The sequence below is a fragment of the Dendrobates tinctorius genome, unplaced genomic scaffold (assembly GCF_039654945.1).
Source record: "Dendrobates tinctorius isolate UK_male_01 unplaced genomic scaffold, ASM3965494v1 ptg000158l, whole genome shotgun sequence".
In the NCBI taxonomy this organism is placed as follows: Eukaryota; Metazoa; Chordata; class Amphibia; order Anura; family Dendrobatidae; genus Dendrobates; species Dendrobates tinctorius.
In genome coordinates this window covers 12,664,009-12,683,277 of record NW_027361825.1, presented here as the reverse complement: position 1 = coordinate 12,683,277, position 19,269 = coordinate 12,664,009, and the positions used below count along the sequence as shown (strand labels likewise).

Genomic DNA, 19,269 nt, shown 5'->3' with positions numbered 1-19,269 from the left:
TCTATGCTTATTTTTTTTCTAATTACATGTATTTTGGGCTAAAAATAATTTTTACAATTGGGTTTCATTAAAAAAAAACCCACCATTTTCTTTCTATAGCCTTTGGGTTGCTTTTGTCTATTGCTGGCTGCAGAATGACAAAATGAGTTAACTAAGAAACACTCAGTGAGCTTGTCCTGACAGGAGAGTTTGTAACTCTTTTACTTGTCCTTCTCTGAATTCCTCGCAGCTGATTTATGACCACACACTACATCAAAGTTAAAAGTGCAGGAAAACCAAGAGCCTGTAAAAGTCAAACGATTACATTTTTTTTTAATGAAACCCAATTGCAAAAATTATTTTTAGCCCCAAATACATGCATTTAAGTAAGAAAATACTAAAATTTCCCAAACGTAAAGTTATTAATGCATCTTTGGGGTGAGTTAATACAATTAATGGAAATCAGCATGAGGTCCGTTATGGTACTGAGCAGTGTAGCTATGAATCCAGCAGTGGGGTGAGAAAATACACTTACTGGAAATTAGCATGAAGGATATTAGACTACAGTACTGAGCAGTGTAGCTGTGAATCCAGCACTGGGGTGAGATAATACACTTACTGGAAATAAGCATGAAGGACATTATACTACAGTACTTAGCAGTGTAGTTCTTAATCCAGCTTTGGGGTAAGATACACGTGTACTAGAAAGCAGCAGCGGCATGACTGCATACACATTTTTCCACTTAGACTCACCCCTTTTCTTAGATCATGCCCCTTTTATAATAGGCCACACCTTATTCCTGCTCCCAGGATGTACATTGGGGCAAGGGAAACACTAAGGAGACGTGCAAGAGGTTTGTATGGTGCTCTAGAGATTTGCCATGCCATCTCTCCCAGCAGTCTGTGTGGTTCCCCCATGTTTCCAGGGATCTACTGGACAATTCATGGGAGATGACAAACGTGTATTTTGCTCTATAAGACTCCCCTGAAGTCTACAAAGCAGAAAGAATAGAGGCAGCTTACCTTAGCCTGTTTTCTCCCCATTTACACTGACATCGGTTAAGAAGACCTAAAATATAACAATAATCAGAACATCAGAGAACCTGCTTCCCTAGTCACTGCATCCCACACACTGCTAGGCTATAAATACTTTGTCCACCTTTACAAAAAATGTTTTCTTTCTAAATGCACATTAAAAAAAGAAGCTACAGGCAATAACGATTAGGTAAAAACAAAAATCTAAACCTTTTTTTTATTTAATTAGCCTCCAAGGTACGATTGCAAAGTTAGGATTTTTTCTTCAAAACATGATACTACAGAGCTGCAAAGTTCATGCTCCTTTACAAGCTGCTTTTAACTGCTGCCCGGTCGAGATCCATACACTATATTCCCGTATGGAAACTCCCTTGTTTGTGTACAGCTGAGAATACGGAGAGACTCAGACAAGGGAATTTCTGTACTCCTGCCTGTTTGATTTTAGTGTACAGGTATTGCTGAGAGAAGGAAGCAAAATAAGGTAATGACATATATTACAAAAATGCTTCAATTACATAAAACAAGTTTATGTTAAAAGGGTTGCACCAAGTCATATTAATTTGTGATATAATAGATATTATTATTATTATTATTATTATTATTATTATCATATTTATGTTACCAAACAGGCTCAGTCCTTCTTTTCCCCCAGAGCAGATCTTATATACAGATGGATGGGCCTCACTTTTGAATATATGCAAGACACTAAAAAAGGAAAAATGATTGCAGACTGAGCATCCAGCAGTATTATATAGTATTATTAATAAATGAAAATTGTATAATATTATATCATTATATCATTATACAGATCCCTGCAAGAAAAAAAGAACCAAATTACAAAATCTGTGTCCCTGATCCACCACTAGGGGGAACCCAGGAGGATACTGCACACACGATAAAGAAATATACAGAACAATAAAAAAATATATAAAAAAGATTGCGGACTGAGTATTCCAGCAGTATCATATAGTATCAGTATTAAATGAAAATCATATAATATAAAGAAATCATATAATAAAAAGAAATAGCACCAAATGACCAAATCTGTCTCCCTAAGCCACCACTAGGGGGAGCACAGTAGGTTATTGCAAACAGTTTGATTATTGTGTATGATGTATACACAGCATGCAGTGAGCTCCCCCTAGTGGTGGCTCAAAGATGGGGTAATGATTTTGTTTAGCCATCTCACTTACCTAAATGTATCTTGGTCCATGTCCACTATGTCAGTCCTGGACATACAAGATAAACAGAGATACATTACTTACATTACTTCCATCACACTTAAGAGTATTGTTTAGGCCTATAGTTAAGGAGTAATCAAAGCAAAAGGTGTCTACTTTGAAGAACCTAGAATATAAGACATATTTTCAGTTGTTTCACACTTTTTTGTTAATTATATAATTCCACATGTGTTAATTCATAGTTTTGATGCCTTCAGAGTGAATCTACAATTTTCATAGTCATGAAAATAAAGAAACCTCTTTGAATGAGAAGGTGTGTCCAAACTTTTGGTCTGTACTGTATATATATACTAGCTGAAGAGCCCGGAGTTACCTGGGCATAGTAACCAACTGTGGTTAGTTACAACAAATTATAATGATTATATTGCACATAAAAACATTTCACATCATATATTTAACACTACAGATTTGCAACACAAATTAACTAAACGATTACCCAAGTATTGATAGTATTTTATTTCCAACTCATTCAAGAGCCTTTTGAGAAACAACAAGTTTGGTTTTTCCTTTCAGTGCAAAGATTAACAGATTTTTGGAAGTTCCAACTCTTGAACAGATCACGTAAAGTTGACCATGAGAAAAGCATGGAGATTGCAAATCGATCCCTACTACTTAAATCGATCCCTACTACTTTCAAGGACTGTCCCTGAGCAATGTTAATGGACATTGCAAATAGCAGTTGAACTGGAAACTGGAGGCGTTTAAAATCAAAAAACAAATCAGATGGAATGAGTGGAATTCTTGGAATGAAAATGTCCTCTCCTTTGGCACATCCTGTTTCTGAGCTGTGTATCTAACCCTATCCTGTGCGATAATGTCTGCTGAGCTGTGCACCTAATCCTATCATGTGTGATACTGACTGCTGAGCTGTGTATCTAATCCTATCCTGTGTGATACTATATGCTGAGCTGTGTATCTAATCCCATCCTGTGTGTTACTGACTGCTCAGCCGTGTATCTAATCCTTTCCTGTGTGATACTGACTGCTGAGCAGTGTATCTAATCCTATCCTGTGTGATACCGTCTACTGAGCCGTGTATCTAACCCTATCCTGTGTGATACTGACTGCTGAGCCGTGTACCTAATCCTATCCTGTGTGATACTGTGTGCTGAGCCGTGTATCTAACCCTATCCTGTGTGATACTGACTGCTGAGCCGTGTACCTAATCCTATCCTGTGTGATACTGTGTGCTGAGCCGTGTATCTAATCCTATCCTGTGTGATACTGCCTGCTGAGCCGAGTGTCTAATCCTATCCTGTGTGATACTGCCTGCTGAGCCATGTGTCTAATCCTATCCTGTGTGATACTGCCTGCTGAGCCATGTGTCTAATCCTCTCCTGTGTGATCCTGACTGCTGAGCCGTGTATCTAGTCCTATCCTGTGTGTTTCTGCCTGCTGAGCCGTGTATCTAATCCTATCCTGTGTGCAACTGACTGCTGAGCTGTGTATCTAATCCTATCCTGTGTGATACTGCCTGTTGAGCCATGTGTCTAATCCTCTCCTGTGTGATACTGCCTGCTGAGCCATGTGTCTAATCCTATCCTGTGTGATACTGCCTGCTGAGCCATGTGTCTAATCCTCTCCTGTGTGATCCTGACTGCTGAGCTGTGTATCTAATCCTATCCTGTGTGTTACTGACTGCTGAGCTGTGTATCTAATCCTATCCTGTGTGATACTGACTGCTGAGCTGTGTATCTAATCCTATCCTGTGTGTTACTGACTGCTGAGCTGTGTATCTAATCCTATCCTGTGTGATACTGACTGCTGAGCCGTGTATCTAATCCTATTCTGTGTGATACCGTCTGCTGAGCGGTGTATCTAATCCTATCCTGTGTGATACTGACTGCTGAGCTGTGTATCTAATCCTATCCTGTGTGATACTGACTGCTGAGCTGTGTATCTAATCCTATCCTGTGTGATACTGACTGCTGAGCCGTGTACCTAATCCTATCCTGTGTGATACTGCCTGCTGAGCCGTGTGTCTAATCCTATCCTGTGTGATACTGCCTGCTGAGACATGTGTCTAATCCTATCCTGTGTGATACTGCCTGCTGAGCCATGTGTCTAATCCTCTCCTGTGTGATCCTGACTGCTGAGCCGTGTATCTAGTCCTATCCTGTGTGTTTCTGCCTGCTGAGCCGTGTATCTAATCCTATCCTGTGTGTAACTGACTGCTGAGCTGTGTATCTAATCCTATCCTGTGTGATACTGCCTGCTGAGCCATGTGTCTAATCCTCTCCTGTGTGATACTGCCTGCTGAGCCATGTGTCTAATCCTATCCTGTGTGATACTGCCTGCTGAGCCATGTGTCTAATCCTCTCCTGTGTGATCCTGACTGCTGAGCTGTGTATCTAATCCTATCTTGTGTGATACTGACTGCTGAGCTGTGTATCTAATCTTATCCTGTGTGTTACTGACTGCTGAGCTGTGTATCTAATCCTATCCTGTGTGATACTGACTGCTGAGCCATGTATCTAATCCTATTCTGTGTGATACCGTCTGCTGAGCGGTGTATCTAATCCTATCCTGTGTGATACTGACTGCTGAGCTGTGTATCTAATCCTATCCTGTGTTATACTGACTGCTGAGCTGTGTATCTAATCCTATCCTGTGTGTTACTGACTGCTGAGCTGTGTATCTAATCCTATCCTGTGTGACACTCACTGCTGAGCTGTGTATCTAATCCTATCCTGTGTGATACTGACTGCTGAACCGTGTATCTAATCCTATCCTGCGTGATTCTGCCTGCTGAGCCATGTGTCTAATCCTCTCCTGTGTGATACTGACTGCTGAGCTGTGTATCTAATCCTATCCTGTCTGATACTGACTGCTGAGCTGTGCATCTAATCCTATCCTGTGTGATACTGACTGCTGAGCCGTATATCTAATCCTATCCTGTGTGATACTGACTGCTGAGCTGTGCATCTAATCCTATCCTGTGTGATACTGACTGCTGAGTTGTGCATCTAATCCTATCCTGTGTGATACTGACTGCTGAGCTGTGTATCTAATCCTATCATGTGTGATACTGACTGCTGAGCTGTGTATCTAATCCTATCCTGTGTGATACTATATGCTGAGCTGTGTATCTAATCCCATCCTGTGTGTTACTGACTGCTGAGCTGTGTATCTAATCCTATCCTGTGTGACACTGACTGCTGAGCTGTGTATCTAATCCTATCCTGTGTGATACTGACTGCTGAACCGTGTATCTAATCCTATCCTGCGTGATTCTGCCTGCTGAGCCATGTGTCTAATCCTCTCCTGTGTGATACTGACTGCTGAGCTGTGTATCTAATCCTATCCTGTGTGATACTGACTGCTGAGCTGTGTATCTAATCCTATCCTGTGTGATACTGACTGCTGAGCCGTGTATCTAATCCTATCATGTGTGATACTGACTGCTGAGCTGTGCATCTAATCCTATCCTGTGTGATACTGACTGCTGAGCTGTGCATCTAATCCTATCCTGTGTGTTACTGACTGCTGAGCCGTGTATCTAATCTTGTCCTGTGTGATACTGACTGCTGAGCTGTGTATGTAATCCTATCATGTGTGATACTGACTGCTGAGCCGTGTATCTAATCCTATCCTGTGTGATACTGACTGCTGAGCCGTGTATCTAATCCTATTCTGTGTGATACTGTCTGCTGAGCTGTGTATCTAATCCTATCCTGTGTGATACTGACTGCTGAGCTGTGTATCTAATCCTATCCTTTGTGATACTGACTGCTGAGCTGTGTATCTATTCCTATCCTGTGTGATACTGACTTCTGAGCTGTGTATCTAATCCTATCCTGTATGATACTGTCTGCTGAGCTGTGTATGTAATCCTCTCCTCTGTGATACTGGGCTCCCCCTGCAGTCTGTGTCAGAGGGTGGTCTGTGATGGCACGGTAATAAATTGTGTTATTTCCAGCTTTACAGAAGGAGGATAACACCATAGAAATGATAAGAATAATAGGCCTCAGTTACCACAACTGTCTACAAAGAAAACTGTTGCCGATAGCAACCAATCACAGCTCATTTTTCATCTGTTAAACAGCTCTGGGACAGCGTGGCGAGTTTTGAGTGGCGACTTTTGTGTTTGGACTTTTATGTGGCGAGGTTGGTGTATGTGTGGTGAAACTTGTGCTGAGGGTGGTATATGTGGTGAAGCACGTGGTAGTGTGTGGCGCATTTTGTGTGTTCATATCCCCGTGTGTAGTGAGTATCCCATGTCAGGGCCCCACCTTAGCAACTGTACGGTATATACTGTTTGGCGCCATCGCTCTCATTCTTTAAGTCCCCCTTGTTCACATCTGGCAGCTGTCAATTTGCCTCCAACACTTTTCCTTTCACTTTTTCCCCTGTATGTAGATGGGGGCAAAATTGGTGAATTGGAAAGCGCGGGGTTAAAATTTCGCCTCACAGTATAGCCTATGACGCTCTCGGGGTCCAGACGTGTGACTGTGCAAAATTTTGTGGCTGTAGCTACGACGGTGCAGATGCCAGTCCCGGACATACACACACACATTGAGCTTTATATATTAGATATATACTGTATATATATATATATAAAATTAAAAAAGATAGAGGCAGCAAACCATATGGAATTAGAAAAAAGTGCTTTTTAATAGCCCATGTGGCAACTTTTGGTTTCAAGTGCAGACCTTTCTCTGCACTTGAGACCGAAACGTTGCCACATGGGCTATTAAAAAGCACTTTTTTCTAATTCCATATGGTTTGCTGCCTCTATCTTTTTTAATTTTCTATTTACAAGGACTGGTATGTACCTGTGAGGCTTTGCACCCTACTTTATCCTGTGCTGTTGTTCTCTATTTTTTTATATATAATATAATAAAGCTGTATGCAGTGAGCTCCCTCTAGTGGTGGCTTTGGAAATCATAATTAAATATACCATAGTATTACTTAACTAGGACTAGTAGCTCTGTATCATAAAAAATTAAAAATTGGAACAAAATGCCTGCTATAAAGCAGGAACGTATAGAAAATTATTCCCATTAAGCCTTGAATTTAAAGGCATACTCCATATGTTATGTACAGGATATAACTGCAGATGATAATAAGTACATGTAAGGTATGCAGAAAAATAAAACCAATTTCTGCGTAGAGTTCACTGTTATGTATTGCTATAACGCCCACGTCATTGTCACTGGCTATAATAGGAGTATGGACTTATGTGTTATCAATATGACATCATACATGACATATTTCTTGATAGTTAGGATTGGGACTCCTACACTGCTGTCCTCCAGCTCAATGCCAATCCGCCTCCGGTCAAGAAATTTCAGAAGCCCGCCTAAAGCACAGACCTGAAAAAAAGCAAGAAATCCACATATGAAAGACATCACCTATTGTAAATGGTGGATCCTGTGTTATCTACTGTACATAGAGGTGTTATCAGTCATTGTACAGGAGGGGAGGTGAGCTGTGATATCACCTATTGTAAATGGTGGATCCTGTGTTATCTACTGTACATAGAGATGTTATCAGTCATTGTACAGGAGGAGGAGGTGAGCTGTGACATCGCCTATTGTGAATGGTGGATTCTGTGTTATCTACTGTATATAGATAGGTGCTATCAGTCATTGTACAGGAGGAGGAGGTGAGCTGTGACGTCACCTATTGTGAATGGTAGATCCTGTGTTATCTACTGTATATATAGGTGTCATCAGTCATTGTACAGGAGGAGGAAGTGAGCTGTGATATCACCTATTGTAAATGGTAGATCCTGTGTTATCTACTGTACATAGAGATGTTATCAGTCATTGTACAGGAGGAGGAGGTGAGCTGTGACATCGTCTATTGTGAATGGTGGATTCTGTGTTATCTACTGTATATAGATAGGTGTTATCAGTCATTGTACAGGAGGAGGAGGTGAGCTGTGACGTCACCTATTGTAAATGGTGGATCCTGTATAATGTACTGTATATAGAGGTGTTATCAGTCATTGTACAGGAGGGGGAGAAAGTGAGCTGTGACATCACCTATTGTGAATGGTAGATCCTGTGTTATCTACTGTATATATAGGTGTCATCAGTCATTGTACAGGAAGAGGAAGTGAGCTGTGACATCACCTATTGTGAATTGTGGATTCTGTGATTTCTATGATTATAATGAGACTGCTGAAAAGTCATGAATTATGAGTCTATTATTTGGCCTAGTGACCAATGTGAACATTTTCTGATGACACATTTCCTTTAAGGGATAAAAATTACCAAACCTTCAAACAATAGGAAGCATTTAGTCTTTAATCTAGTTTATACTAGTTATAATACAGCTTTGGTTTTTTTGTGCCTTTTATACATTTCATGATCTACAACCTTTCACCGGCTTTTCCTAATCCAGCAGTACGTCTGCACAGTGCCTGGCACGTACAACACCAGGGGCATTAATAACTAGGTCAGCCAGCAATATATGGCATTGATTTCATTCATAATTCCAGCTTGCTATTAGCTTTTGGACACAGAGCTGCCTGGATCGGGTTGGATTTTCTTAAAAAGGATAATTGGAGATGGGAATGAAAGACAATGAGCTGTGATTCATGTTCTCACCATCAGAGGGCAGTCAAAGGGTATGACGGAGGAGAGATGCAGAATCTTCTCCGCCTCTGTAAGGTTGGATGGCAGCATGGAGAAATGTCCTGATAGGACCCTCTGCTTACAGATTGGGAGGGCTGAAGAAAGAGAAAAACACAATTTCTGCAATTTATTTCTTCATACTGATCATAAATTCTGCCAAATACCGATATAATGATGGAGAAATAGTGCTGCTTCAGGCTGGGGGTATATATGTTGCCCCTTTCACAATAAGAACAGAAGGGGAAATAGACAATGGGCCGATATCCCCCAACAGTCGGGACCGCCCTGAATTTTCAGCAACAGAACCCCTGCCCAACAGAACCCCTGTACAGTTTAAACACCATTATTTCACAATATATGTGGCTGTTGGCTTCTTCCAGCTTTGAAATAATTTAACCCCTGCAACCAATCAGTGAGCGCTGATCAGCTGCAGTGGTAATTGATGCCCTCAGCCATTTGAGTGGCTCCTATGATAATAACATCCCCGGACGGTGGGTAGGATACAGGCAGAATGCTGTGACTGATTACCAAAGTCCACCCGTGAAAATAGACATATCTCAGCCGTGAATCTTCCATCAGCTGCACCGTCTGAAGTCGGCTCTAGAATGAGAAAAACAAGAGAGCTGCGTCAGCAAGCAAGAGAGACAGAGAAGGGATATCGGCAGTCCATTCTATGGCGGAAAGACAGCCATCACAGGAATGATAGACAAAACTGTAGATTTTGTGCCTATAGGGTTTCCTGATGTTTGGAAAAAGGATTAGGCATACTGAATTTCAACATGCCCAATCCTTTTATTCTGGGAGGAGATAAGCTGAGTAGAGGTGCTTATTGAGATCTCATGCACGCTCAATGAAGCTGAGAAGGCATATATGTACATGGGAGAATCAGGAGGAACAGATGTCGCCCAGATGAGCATGTATGGCAAGCGTTCTGTCTATAGGCTGTGTCTGGTATCAGTGCGATAATAGCGGTTTAGAACCACTGTACTGAATGAGGCTCAGCTGCAATACCGGACACGGCCCAGGGATGAGAGAGGCACAAAAGCCGCCATTTATTCTCATCTCAGAGTAATGTTATGACAAATACGTGGTAAGAAGCGATTCTGGAAGATGATGACATTACTCAATGTCTGAAGGAAGTCAGAGAAATGCTGGTCTTGCTTTGCACTGGTCACGATACAACGCGGCTGCAGATCGGCAATCACTGGTGAAGGAAAGGGAAGCGAGAGATATTAGATAGATAGATGATAGCTACATACATAAATAATAGATACAGGTGCTTCTCACAAAATTAGAATATCATCAAAAAGTTAATTTATTTCAGTTCTTCAATACAAAAAGTGAAACTCATATATTATATAAAGGCATTACAAACAGAGTGATCTATTCCAAGTGGTTGGGGCTCCTTTTGCATGAATTACTGCATCAGTGCGGCGTGGCATGGAGGCGATCAGCCTGTGGCATTGCTGAGATGTTATGGAAGCCCAGGTTGCTTTGATAGCAGCCTTCAGCTCGTCTGCATTGTTGGGTCTGGTGTCTCTCATCTTCTTCTTGACAATACCCCATAGTTTCTCTATGGGGTTAAGGTCAGGCGAGTTTGGTGGCCAAACAAGCACAGTGATACTGTTGTATGTAAACCAGGTATTGGTACTTTTGGCAGTGTGGACAGGTAACAAGTCCTGCTGGAAAATGAAATCTCCATCTCCATAAAGCTTGTCGGCAGAGGGAAGCATGAAGTGCTCTAAAATTTCCTGGTACACGGTTGCATTGACTTTGTCTTGATAAAACACAGTGGACCTACACCAGCAGATGACATGGCTCCCCAAACCATCACTGATTGTGGAAACTCCACACTAGACCTCCAGCAGCTTGGATTGTGGCCTCTCCACTCTTCCTCCAGACTCTGGGACCTTGATTTCCAAATGAAATGCAACATTTACTTTCATCTGAAAACAACACCTTGGACCACTGACAACAGTCCAGTTCCTTTTCTCCTTGGCCCAGGTAAGACGCTTCTGGTGATGTCTATTGGTCACCGCAAGTTTTCAGAGAGTCCAGTATTTCAGCTGATGTTATTTGTGGGCTTTTCTTTGCATCCCAAACAATTTTCCTGACATTTGTCACATGTCATATCCGAGGATGTTGCCTATAGTAGCCATTGAAACCCATTTGTGTCAACTTCTATGCATGTTATCAGGCCAAAATCACCAGGGTGTGTGAACTTTTGATCAGGGTCATTTGGATGTTTTGGGTTGTCATCATGATTTAAAAAGAGAAAACACAGTAGTCTGACAATAAATGGCTTCACCCAACCACTAACCATGAGTGAAGAAAAAGGTTTGGTGCTATCATTCATATTGTCTGAAAAAAAGGCCAAGAAAGCACCAGGAAACATTTGGGTGCCATGCCTCCCAGGTAAAGACCAAACCTCCTATATAGAATAAGAAAAAATGGAAGCAGCACACCAATTCAAAAAGTGAAAAAGACAGGTAGTTATACACATCCTTTTGGTAGTTAAAAATAACTTGGCTTTCTTTTGGAAGAAGCCTGACCCTCCTAAATTTTCAGACATCCTAGACAAAATCTACCAACATAATGCTATCTTAATGGAGGTTCGCCGCTAGTAATAATAATATTCTCGCCTACACTAATAAGTGGAAGGTCTGGAACAGTAAATTTAGACGAGTTTAAATTTCTCTCAGGCTGTGATCAAATGTAGCGGGTTTTTTCGCGACAATTTTAAACACGCGATTTTGCCACGAAAACGCAAAAAAACCCATCCCATGCAATCCTATGGCGTTCCACAATGCTGTGCTAATGCTGCGGATTTTTCCGCGGCGGAATTGCATCATGGAAAAATACGCAGCATGCTTATTCTTTGTGCAGAATCGCGGGAAAATCCGCCCACATAGGAATGTATTGTTCAGCTTACTTTCCGCATGTGGCTGTGCCACCATGCGAAAAGTAAGCGGAAAATGTGCGGATGGTACCCAGGGGGTGGAGGAGAGGAAATTCTCCTCCAGGCTCTGGGTACCATATTCCTGTAAAAAATAGAATTAAAATAAAAAAATTGTCATATTCTCACCTTCCGATGTCCCGCGCAGCGTCCCAGGACTCAGCGATCCTCCCGGCAACTCCCGTTCCCAGTGATGCATTGTGAAAATGACCTTTGATGACGTCGTGGTCTCGCGATACCGCAGCGGTCTCGCGACACCGTGACGTCATCAAAGGTTATTGTCGCAATGCATCACTGGGAACGGAATGCGCCAGGAAGCATCGCGATGATCGGGGACGCTGCGAGGGACATCGGAAGGTGAGAAAAACACGATTTTTTATTTTTTTATTATTTTTAACATTAGATCTTTTTACTACTGATGCCGCGTAGGCAGCCTCAATAGTAAAAAGTTGGTCACACTCGTCAAACACTAGGTTTGACGAGTGTGACCAACCTGTCAATCAGTTTTCCAAGCAATGCAACAGATTGCTTGGAAAACGCTAGCATTCTGCAAGCTAATTACGCTTGCAAATCGCTAGTTTTTCTGCAGGAATTCCGTGGGAATTCCGGAACGTGTGCACATAGCCTCATGCACCTCCTAAAGTGGTTGGACTAGACCGCCCTCAAGCATCTCCTTAAAGGTTCAGCATTATTGTACCTCTTATTGATATAAATATATTGTATACTTTTTAATGTATGCTTTGTTACAAGGGTTCTCTGTTTTTTTTTTGTTACCCTTACACTTCCTATGTACATTTACCCTTTTCCCTCCCACCTCCCCTTTTCTTGTTCCCCCTCCCTATCCACTTCCCAGTTTTATAAAAACTTTAATAAAAATATTTTTTTAAAAAAGTGAAAAAAATAGCCCATTATGACAGCGACGTTTCGGTTCTAGGTGAGAAGGTAATGGCTGCACCTCACAATAAGGCCATTCAAGTCTGTGGGCTCACATTACACCTCTACTCGGTTTTACAGTCATTCTTTGATGTTACTGAACCCTCTGTCCATTGTAGCAGGCGGGATACCATTCATTTTAATGAAGCCAGTTCCTTTTTGATAATCTCTTACTTTCTCATGGACATAAGAATGAGGCTTAGTAATGTGAAGAGTCTTTTGACAATGTAGTTGCTGTGATGAAGTTCTGCTATTAGACGACTTGTCACTACTAATGGAAATGTCCACTTTTTAGTTCCATTTGTCAATAGGTTGAATATTCTGTGCAAAATAGTTAATATTTTTTTAAAGTGGTTAAGGCTCCATTTTTCTGATATCAGAGCTCGAAATAAGTTTTACAATTCTGGCCACTAAGGGGAGCCAACTGCATACTCTTTATACTTTGAAATCAATATTGAACCTGTATGCGGTGAGCTCCTAGCTCCCTCTAGTGGCCAAGGATTGAATTATTAAGGGGGTTCTAGGGAATTTAGAGCTCCTAGTATAAGAAATACATGACTCTGACCAATAATATTAATGTTCACACAATAAGGACCCTAAAAATTACAGGTGTGTCAAAGGCTGACATGTTCTTTAACCAGTTGCTGAGAAGACCATTTTCCCCTATTAATAAAGTGTTTCAATGAAATAAAGTTTTTCTTCATTTGGTTATTGAGATAAGTTTTGCATTTTTCCGTGACACATGAGACTTTGTTTTTTTCACCATTTTTCTGCTAGTCTTTTACAGCTTTGTGATATTATTAGGTTATATGGTAGGAAAAGCAAATAAGTGTTTTTCACAGTTTTTTAAATAGCTTTTTTAATACCACAAAGTGCATATTTTATATAAATACACCAATCAATTGTGGGACATTTTATATAGGGGATGTATAGTTTTGGGGTATGACTAGAACCTGAGATTTCGGCAAGTGGTGCCATTTCGTAATGTCTCACATGGGAGGAAGAGTAGGTGGTATGCAACACTGAATGCAGTTGGAACTTCTGAGAACTTCTAGGACCAAAAAGACTGGACGACCACTGGAGAGGCAGAGCAGAATTGGAAGGGCATAGTAGTATAGCAGGAGGGCCACTGAAGCGATGAAGCAGAGCTCATAGAGTGGTAGGGCTGAAGAAGTGATGAAGCAGAGTCCAGAGTAACAGCTGTGTTGAGGATATCAGGAGGCAGGCTTTGGTACACTTACAGAGTTGGGTATGTGTGAAAGGGTCAAAGTAGCAGAGTCCAGCAATGTAGCAGATCTGGGTTTATCAGGAGGAATGTTGAGGTTGTGAGTGGAACAGGAAGCAAACTGTGGCTGAATATGTCTGGCGACTCACTGTGGCGGTGTAGCAGAGCTGAATGTATCTGGTGGCAGTAGCCCTAGTGATAGTGACGGATGCCAACTACTTGAATTCTCAAGTCATTTCTTTTCGTCTGAGCTGGGCTACATGGCCTGAGTGAGTGTTATCACAGGAGAGCACCAGGTTGCCATTGCAACCTGGAGCTCAGAGGAGCAGAGAGAGAGACAGTGACTGCAGATAGATGACAGAGTGCTCATGCAGTATCCAGGATACATGACTAACCCAATCTTGGTTTTCTTTTAATATAATTTTTCTTTAGTTTTTTATTATTTTACACATTGCGCCCCTCTAAATTCATAAAGGATCCTCAGGAGTCATTAAAAAAAACACTTATTACATACACAGATAGGAGTTAAAAGGAAAAGAGTAAATGCCACCAACCTCTGCTAAGCAGGCGAAGCTGTTCTGTCTCCGCAGTGTCCGGCATGAAGTGAACGGAGCAGTCGCCAGAGTTATAAAATGCAGCCGCAAGCTGTCCGGACTTCCATAATACACTCAGGTATATCTGCAGTACACATCACAGTGTGACGTCAGCATACAGGAGGGACGATATACTGTCCAATATTAGTATCATTCACAATGGCAGCAGATCTAATAAGGAATTTTTGTAAGTTTTTTTTTTTTTTTTAATTTGCTACTAGTGGTCATCATTTGACTTTCTTGAATGACAACAAAACATTTCATATTATCGGGGAGGAGAGACGTAATTTCAGCACAACTAGGCCTAAAATTACCAAATCTGTCACCAACATTGCTGCCGGGGTTGCTTTAGTCATAGTTTATGAAAATCCTTTAGTCCTGTACAGTAGGGAAACTACAGTGATCACCACTGACAGCTGAGGTGAAGAATATTAATTATCTGCTGACAATGGCGCCTGTCCGAGGCGGGATGTATAAGGCAGCAGGGGAACAATCCATTATTGAAGTTGATGTATTGGATGCAGGAAAAAATATACGAGTGTAAGACAACATGGTCACATCATCTGTAAAACGGCAGGTCTTGTGGGTCGCCACTGGTATATGATGGGTCTTGCAGGGTGTTCCTCATATACCGCGGGTCTTGTGGGTCGCCCCTGGTATATGACAGGTCTTGTGGGTTGCCCCAGGTATATGACAGGTCTTGTGGGTTGCTCCTGGTATATGACGGTCTTGTGGGTTGCCCCTGGTATATGACAGGTCTTGTGGGTTGCCCCTGGTATATGGCGGGTCTTGTGGGTCGCCACTGGTGTATGGCGGGTCTTGTGGGTCGCCACTGGTATATGATGGGTCTTGCAGGGTGTTCCTCATATACCGCGGGTCTTGTGGGTCGCCCCTGGCATATGACAGGTCTTGTGGGTTGCCCCAGGTATATGACAGGTCTTGTGGGTTGCCCCTGGTATATGACGGTCTTGTGGGTTGCCCCTGGTATATGACAGGTCTTGTGGGTTGCCCCTGGTATATGGCGGGTCTTGTGGGTCGCCACTGGTATATGCCAGGTCTTGTGGGTCGCCACTGGTGTATGGCGGGTCTTATGGGTCGCCACTGGTGTATGGCGGGTCTTATGGGTCGCCACTGGTATATGATGGGTCTTGCAGGGTGTTCCTCATATACCGCGGGTCTTGTGGGTTGCCCCTGGTATATGACAGGTCTTGTGGGTTGCCCCTGGTATATGGCGGGTCTTGTGGGTCGCCACTGGTATATGCCAGGTCTTTTGGGTCGCCACTGGTATATGGCGGGTCTTGTGGGACGCCACTGGTATACGGCAGGTCTTGTGGGTCGCCACTGGTATACGGCAGGTCTTGTGGGTCGCCACTGGTGTATGGCGGGTCTTATGGGTCGCCACTGGTATACAGCGGGTCTTGTAGGGTATTCCTGGTATACGGCGGGTCTTGTGGGGTGTTCTCAGTTTACGTCAGGTAATGTGGTGTGTTCGCTGTATACAATAGGTCTTGTGGGTGTTCCTGGTATACAGCAGGTATTGTTGGGTGTTCCCAGTATTCAGCAGGTGTTGTGGGGGTGTTCCTAGTATACAGTTCTTCTAAGGCGTTCCCAGTATACTGCAGATCTTATAGGGAGTTCCCAGTATACGGAAGGTCTTTTGGGGTGTTCCCTGTATACAGCAGGTCTTGTGGATTGTTTCTGGTATATATCAGGTCTAGTGGGGTGCTCCCGGTATACGACGGATCTTTTGGAGTGTTCCTGGTAGACGCCAGGTCTTTTGGGGTGTTTCTGTTATACGGCAGGTCTTGTGGGGTGTTTCTGTTATACAACAGGTCTTGTGGGGTGTTCCCAATATATTTCAGGTCTTGTGAGGTGTTCCCAGGACACATCAGGTCTTGTGGGGTGTTTCCAGTACACGGAATGTCTTTTAAAATGTTCTCTGTATGTAGAAGCTAGCATCTACCAATAGTGAGCCAAGGAAGGATAACCAGTGAACTGGTGATAGGGTCATGGGCGCCCAAGGGAGTGAAGGCTAGCCCGTCTGGTCTGATCCCGCACTCATATTCCCTTCTATTTCTCCCATCTGTGGTAATATACTAAATGTATATGAGAAAGAAATAGGGAAGTCAATATGAATTCAGGATCAGACTACTCAGGATTTGTTTGTTGTCTGTTACCAATGAGATACATAACTCTGCCTAGCAGATGTAGATACAAGATGGTGATAGGGTATTTAAGGATGACCGTTTGCAATGTTGCTTCTTTTTCATTGCAGATGTGCTCGAACAAAGGTGTCCACTGTCATTAATACCAAATCTACTTTTCTGAAATCACTTAAATGGGTTGTCCCATAAACAACCAAGATAAATGACCCATTTATGGTCATTGTGGTCTGGCAGCTGAGAACCCCCGTAGTTCTTGATAATGCAAGACTCTGGGAAAACGGGAGCCGGAGTGAAGGGGGGCAAAGTACTGTACATGTGACAATGGAGTAGTAGTGTGCATTTGGCCATCATACATATAGACAGGGAATGGAGCGGTGGTCTCCCATGCTCATCACCATATAGAAACATTGTGTGGATTGTTAAATGCAATATCTACTTTCTTAAGAGCTTAAATTAATGTAGTTCTTGGGGAGAACATATACAGTCATATGTAAAAGTTTGGGCACCCCTATTAATGTTAACCTTTTTTCTTTATAACAATTTTGGTTTTTGCAACAGGTATTTCAGTTTCATATGTCTAATAACTGATGGACTCAGTTATATTTCTGGATTCAAATGAGGTTTATTGTACTAACAGAAAATGTGCAATCTGCATTTAAACAAAATTTGACCGGTGCAAAAGTATGGGCACCCTTATCATTTTCTTGATTTGAACACTCCTAACTACTTTTTACTGACTTCCTGAAGCACTAAATTGGTTTTGTAACCTCATTGAGCCTTTAACTTCTGATCCAGGTGTATCAAATCATGAGAAAAGGTATTTAAAGTGGCCACTTGCAAGTAGTTCTCCTATTTGATTCTCCTATGAAGAGTGGCATCATGGGCTCCTCAAAACAACTCTCAAATGATCTGAAAACAAAGATTATTCAACATAGCTTTTCAGGGGAAGGATACAAAAAGTTGTCTCAGAGATTTAACCTGTCAGTTTCCAATGTGAGGAACATAGTAAGGAAATGGAAGAACACAGGTACAGTTCTTGTTAAGCCCAGAAGTGGCAGGCCAAGAAAAATATCAGAAAGGCAGAGAAGAAGAATGGTGAGAACAGTCAAGGACAATCCACAGACCACCTCCAAAGACCTGCAGCATCATCTTGCTGCAGATGGTGTCACTGTGCATCGGTCAACAATACAGCGCCGTTTCTGCAAGCACGCCACAAACAGAGTCGCCTGAGGTATGCAAAAGCACATTTGGACAAGCCAGTTACATTTTGGAAGAAGGTCCTGTGAACTGATGAAACAAAGATTGAGTTGTTTGGTCATACAAAAAGGCGTTATGCATGCGCTGTATTGTTGACCGATGCACATCAAAAGCTATGTTGAATAATCTTTGTTTTCAGATCATTTGAGAGTTGTTTTGAGGAGCCCATGATGCCACTCTTCATAGGAGAATCAAATAGGAGAACTACTTGCAAGTGGCCACTTTTAATACCTTTTCTCATGATTTGATACACCTGGCTATGAAGTTCAAAGCTCAATGAGGTTACAAAACCAATTTAGTGCTTCAGGAAGTCAGTAAAAAGTAGTTAGGAGTGTTCAAATCAAGAAAATGATAAGGGTGCCCATACTTTTGCACCGGTCAAATTTTGTTTAAATGCAGATTGCACATTTTCTGTTAGTACAATAAACCTCATTTGAATCCAGAAATATAACTGAGTCCATCAGTGATTAGATATATGAAACTGAAATAGCTGTTGCAAAAACCAAAATTGTTATAAAGAAAAAAGGTTAACATTAATAGGGGTGCCCAAACTTTTACATATGACTGTATGTATGTGGATGCTTAAATCTTAAAAAAAAACAAAAAAACAATTGCACTCTACTCCCCTCCCCAGGTCCAAAACTGCTGTTGCTCTCAGTGTCTGTACGTATCTGCAGCGCTGATGACATGCTGCCATGAGCTGCTTAGAGCTGTTAAGCTCAGTTTTTGTCTGCAGACGTTGGGATCAGCGGAAACTCAGTACTGGACCTGGTAAGGGTGAGTAAGGAAGAGTTTGTTTGTTTGGTTTTTTATATCAAGCTGCATCCAGGGTACAGGGTTTTTTTCCAAAGTGGAAAACTCCTTTAAGTTCTTCCTATGATATATAAGTAATGACCTCCACTGGTGGTTCCTCTTCTTCTTGAGAATCGTCAATTATAATGTTTGCCATTGTCTGCAGGTGATTCATTGGAGATTATTCGCAGCCTGAAAAATAAAAGTATATTATTTATAAATTATAAATCAATGATCTAAAATTAATAAATGAAGCCAAGATTGTTGAAAATTGAATATTAAGGTCCCCATACACTTTAGATGAAAGTTGGCCCAACCTGATTTCGGATCTGAAGTGTGTGGGGAATGGCGGCCTCCTGACTCCCCCATAGAATTTCAATGCCCGATCCTTTTAGTTTTACAGGTGAGATAAGTCGCTGCCAGAGGGGGCCGAGCTGAGTGCTCTTGGGTATGGGAGAGTCAGGAGAATTGGAGGTCTAACGATTGAACGTTTCGCCGACAGCTATCTC

The 19,269-nt window shown here is 42.0% G+C and overlaps 1 protein-coding gene across 1 annotated transcript in view; it reads right to left on the bottom strand.

Moving 5' to 3' along the window:
* Positions 1-18,935, bottom strand: part of MSH5 (mutS homolog 5) — a 56,461-nt gene extending 37,526 nt beyond the window's left edge. Inside the window, exons 1-9 of the mRNA XM_073548981.1 lie at positions 18,864-18,935; positions 14,508-14,631; positions 9,963-10,043; positions 9,368-9,439; positions 8,813-8,934; positions 7,461-7,570; positions 2,208-2,243; positions 1,637-1,719; positions 1,003-1,048 (exon numbers count right to left, since the gene is read on the bottom strand). Coding sequence (XP_073405082.1) covers positions 1,003-1,048; positions 1,637-1,719; positions 2,208-2,243; positions 7,461-7,570; positions 8,813-8,934; positions 9,368-9,439; positions 9,963-10,043; positions 14,508-14,631; positions 18,864-18,935 — 746 coding nt within the window. The remainder of the gene's footprint in view (positions 1-1,002; positions 1,049-1,636; positions 1,720-2,207; positions 2,244-7,460; positions 7,571-8,812; positions 8,935-9,367; positions 9,440-9,962; positions 10,044-14,507; positions 14,632-18,863) is intronic.
* Positions 18,936-19,269: the final 334 nt, after the last annotated feature.